This window comes from Chinchilla lanigera, unplaced genomic scaffold (assembly GCF_000276665.1).
Source record: "Chinchilla lanigera isolate Chin_1 unplaced genomic scaffold, ChiLan1.0 scaffold00152, whole genome shotgun sequence".
Taxonomy (NCBI): domain Eukaryota; kingdom Metazoa; phylum Chordata; class Mammalia; order Rodentia; family Chinchillidae; genus Chinchilla; species Chinchilla lanigera.
Window position 1 is genome coordinate 2,089,506 of NW_004955553.1, and position 4,299 is coordinate 2,093,804.

Consider the following 4,299-nt stretch of genomic DNA (forward strand, 5'->3'; position numbering starts at 1 on the left):
CAAGGTGATGTGTTTGTCAGAGGCCTTTAAAGAGGCTGCATTGCAGTTGAAAGCACTGTTTATAACTTATGGGCTTAGTTTGAGAATTATTGATCTACAATAAAGAGATAGGCATAAAAAAAAAACAACTAGAAGTCAGGCCTAGTGGCCTGTAATTCCCGCACTCGGGGAGGCCGAGGCAGGAGGGTTGCCATGAGGTCAACCTGGGTTCACTGAGTTTGATTCCTGGTACCAAAACCTGGGTTCACTGAGTTTGATTCCTGGGTTCAGGTTGACCTCACTATAGTGAGTTCATGGCCAGCCTGAACTATATAGTGAGACTCTGTCTCAAAGAATCAAACAAACAAACAAAAGAAGCCACCACAACACAAACATCTAGAGTGAAAATGGATAGTCACTAAAAGAAACAAGGGCATAAGCGACAGAACCTGGTATGTGATGCTGCCATAATGAGTCTGAAAGTTTTATTGCTCACTTAAATTGTTTTATTTTGTTTTTCTAGTTGCTGCTAAAGATCAAGCCAGTGGCCGCCAATTCAGCAGCCAGGTAGGGGGAGCTGCCTTTTGTGTTCTGGCATCACTAAGGCTTTGGCACCTGCATAGGGTGGTTCTGTCGTTACTGTTATGGCAGAAGTCTTTTCTTTCTAGGTAGATAGGCAACTCCTTGAGGTGGCAGGGATCATCTTAGATTTCCTGGTGCTCTTTCAGGGTCCAACATACTGACAAAGATCTGCTTGATAAATAATTGTATGATTTGCAGGGCATAGTGGCACATGCCTGTAATCCCAGCACTTGGGAGCCTAGCCTGGGCTAGAAAGTGAGCTCAGGGCCAGCCTGAACTGCATATTGAGACCCGTCCCAAGCACAGGCACACACACAAAATTGTACGAGTTTTCATTTTTGTTTTTTTAGTCTCAGAAACCCATGAACTCTGCTCAGCTACAAGTAGTTATACTTTCATTAGAGCCAGAAGATGACTCCTAGAATTTCTTTCCGTAGTAGAGTCTTGGTCCAAACTCAGTAGTGAATAGGGAATAAAACCTTATCTCTGGTCAGCAAAGCGTTTCTTTTCCCTGTGAACAAGAGATGATGGCAGCTGGGGACAGCAGGATGGTGGGAAAGTACAACTAACATATTCTAAGAGCAGAGTCCAGTTCTGATCTATTTTTTTTTTTTTCCTGATCTATTTTATATTGGGTTTTGTTTTCCTTTTTGTTTTCTTTCAGTGCTGGAGATTGAACCCAGGGCCATGTGCATCCTCTACCGTGGAGCTACAGCTCTAGCCTGGGCTTTGCCATTAATAAATTTTCCTAAACTTTAGTGGTTAGAATACCAATTTCATAATTATTATTGTTTTATTATTTGCAGAATATTTTTCTAAAAAATTATGGGTTTTTTTGTCTTTTGTTTGTTTGTTTGTTTTTTGTTTTTGGTTTTTCTGTAGTACCGGCAATCGAACTCACGACCTTGCACTTGCCAGGCAGGCACTGTGCCACTGAGCTAGACCTCAAGCCCCTTTTTTTGGTCTTTTTGACACAGGGTTTCACTGTGCTGGCCTTGAGCTCACTTTGTAGTCCAGGCTTATCTCAAACTCTCAATGATTCTCTGGTCTCAGCCTCCTGAGTGCCTGGATTACAGGCATGCCCCACGACACCCAGCTTTCTTTTTTCTTAAATTGTACAATGTACATAACATTGTACTAAATCATTATTAGTACAATGTTATATATTGTGCACATTAAAATGAAATCACAACCATTAAAATAATGGTCACCTACAGATCACCATGTGAAATGCTCTCATAGTCTGCCGTGTGAGAAATTCTCCCTGAGAAAGATCAATGGGAGTTAGTGAATGGCCATCATATGACTTAAGTCTTGCTATATTCCTTTGTTCTAATAACAAATCTTAGGAGTAATTGAGGTTAAAACTTGCTTTTGTTTCCTCCATAGGTCTCCATTTTGTCAGCGATGGAGCTAATTTGGAACCTGTGTGAAATCCTTTTTATTGAAGTAGCCCCAGGTGAGCCTGGGATAATCTCGTTACAACATTTAAGGGGTCTTTGGTATCCACTGCTCTTGTATTTCCTTGCTAACAGTGTTTTTAGATAGGGTCTCACTAAGTTGCACAGGCTGTGCTTTGACCTATGATCCCTTGCCTCAGCCTCCCAGTGTGCTGCGTTTATAGGCATGAACCATCTTGCTTGACCCTGCCAACTTTTTCCCATGTCTTGTAATGATTTATGTTTGCAGTTACCCATAAGTGAGCATTAACGTCTGTGCAGCATAGCATTTCATTTATATTCCTACTGGAGCACTGAGAGTTGACATTAAAATGAGTTGTTTGGACACTTACTTTTTTTTTTTTTTTTTTGTCTTTTTGAAACAGGGTCTCTCTATGCAGTTCAGGCTGGCCTTGAGCTCACTTTGTAGTCCAGGTTGGTCTAGAACTCACAAGGATCCTCCTGCCTCAGCCTCCCAAGTGCTGGGATTACAGGTCTGAGGATGGTAGCCAGAGTCTCTACTGCTGAGCTGTATTTCTAGTTTTGTTTTTTTTTTAAATTCTGACAGTGTGGACAGGGTCTCACTATGAAGTTGAGATTGGCCTTGAGCTCAGTTTGTAGTCAAGGCTGGTCTTGAACTCCCAGCAATCCTCCTGCCTCAGCCTACCCAGTGCTGGGATTACAGGCGTGTGCCACCATGCCCGGCTCTTGCCAGTAGATTTTGAGGAGACGGTGTATTTTTGTCATTATTGTTTGTGCTGCACCTAGTGGTGGAAGTCCTGAAATTGCCATTACATGCAAAGGCATTACATACTCGTGAAAATTCGGGCTGTGTTAAGTGGCGAGGTCAGAGTCCTGGGCCAGCCCTGTCTAGGATTCAGTGAAAAATGGAGCTGCTTGGCCCAGAGCAAGGATTCTGTACAAGTCTATTTTGTGTTTTCCTAGCCTAGTTCTGTTTGTTTTGTTTTGTTTTTGGTACTAGAAAATGTACCCAGGTCTCTGTGCACTTCAGGCTGGCCTTGAGCTCACTCTGTAGCCCAGGCTGGTCTTGAACTTGCAAAGATCCACCTGCTTCAGCCTCCCAAGTGCTGGGATTACAGGCATGCACCACCACGCCTGGCTTATGTATTTATTTTTGTCTTTTTTTTAAAATCTTTTTGAGACAGGGTCTTGCTGTGCAGTTCAGGCGGGCCTTGAGCTCACTTTGTAGCCCAGGCTGGTCTCGAACTTGCAACAATCCTCCTGCCTCAGCCTCCCGAGGGCTGGGATTATAGGCATGTGCCACCACGCCCAGATATTTATTTATTGTTGAGACAGGTTCTTGTTAGGTGATTCAGGCTGGTCTCAGACTTGTGGCGAGCCTCCTACCTCAGCCTCCCAAGTGCTGACATTACAGTCCTGTGCCACCACACCTGCCTTATTTTTTATTTTGAGTCACGTTCTCACTAAAGTTGCCCGGTCCACATTGAGCTTAAATTTGTGATTCTTCTGCCTCAGCCTCTCAGAGTGTTGGGATTACTGGCATGTGCCACTATACCTGGCTCATGTATGCATACCTGCCTTGAGAGGAATAAGCCCCTGCCCATGAGGCCAGCTTGTCTGTTTTAACATTCTGTGTATTATGGGTAAAGGGGCTGCAGATGAAAGCAAGGTTTCTGTGTGTGACAAGTCTTTCTCCTCCCAGCTGGCCCTCTCCTCCTTCACCTTCTCGACTGGGTCCGACTGCATGTGTGCGAGGTGGACAGTTTGTTAGCAGATGTTCTAGGCACTGGAAATCCAAGCAAACATGAGAGCTTCTGGAACTTGGTAAGGATGCTATGCAGGCTGGGCCCCCATCCCTGTAACTTGTATTTTGCTGCTAGAGTGCTTGTAGGTTTCACTCACCAAGTTTCCTTACATTGAGGGCTCTTCAAGCCTGTGATTATGGAGGCACTCTTACATTTTCTCTGCTCCAGAGGAGGGCTTTTCTTCACTGTAAGAAGAATAATGCTTCATAGATTTTGCCGTGCAAAAAGAAATTTGCTTTCTGGGTAGGTCTAAGGATAAGTACACATGAAAATAATACCAAACTGGTTGGTAGGAGGTAAGAGTGGGGACAGAGTGGAATGTACATGAGTGGTTGGTCATCTTCTTTTCGTTTTTAATTTGTTTATTTTTAGAATTTTACTCTAAAGAGAAAAAAATTTCAAAACAAGATAATAGGGTAGGGGCTGGGGATTTAGCTCAGCGGCAAAGCGTCTGCCTGGCAAGCGCAAGGTCGTGAGTTCGGTTCCCGGTACCGGAGAAAAACAAAAACAAA

General features: G+C 43.7%; 1 protein-coding gene across 1 annotated transcript in view; it reads left to right on the top strand.

The window, feature by feature from the left end:
* Nup85 (nucleoporin 85kDa) overlaps window positions 1–4,299 on the top strand; it is a gene marked incomplete in the record, with an annotated part of 28,477 nt that overhangs the window by 10,088 nt on the left and 14,090 nt on the right. The window contains 3 exon segments of the mRNA XM_013508631.1: window positions 503–546; window positions 1,951–2,020; window positions 3,685–3,806. Of these exon segments, the coding sequence (XP_013364085.1) occupies window positions 503–546; window positions 1,951–2,020; window positions 3,685–3,806 (236 nt within the window).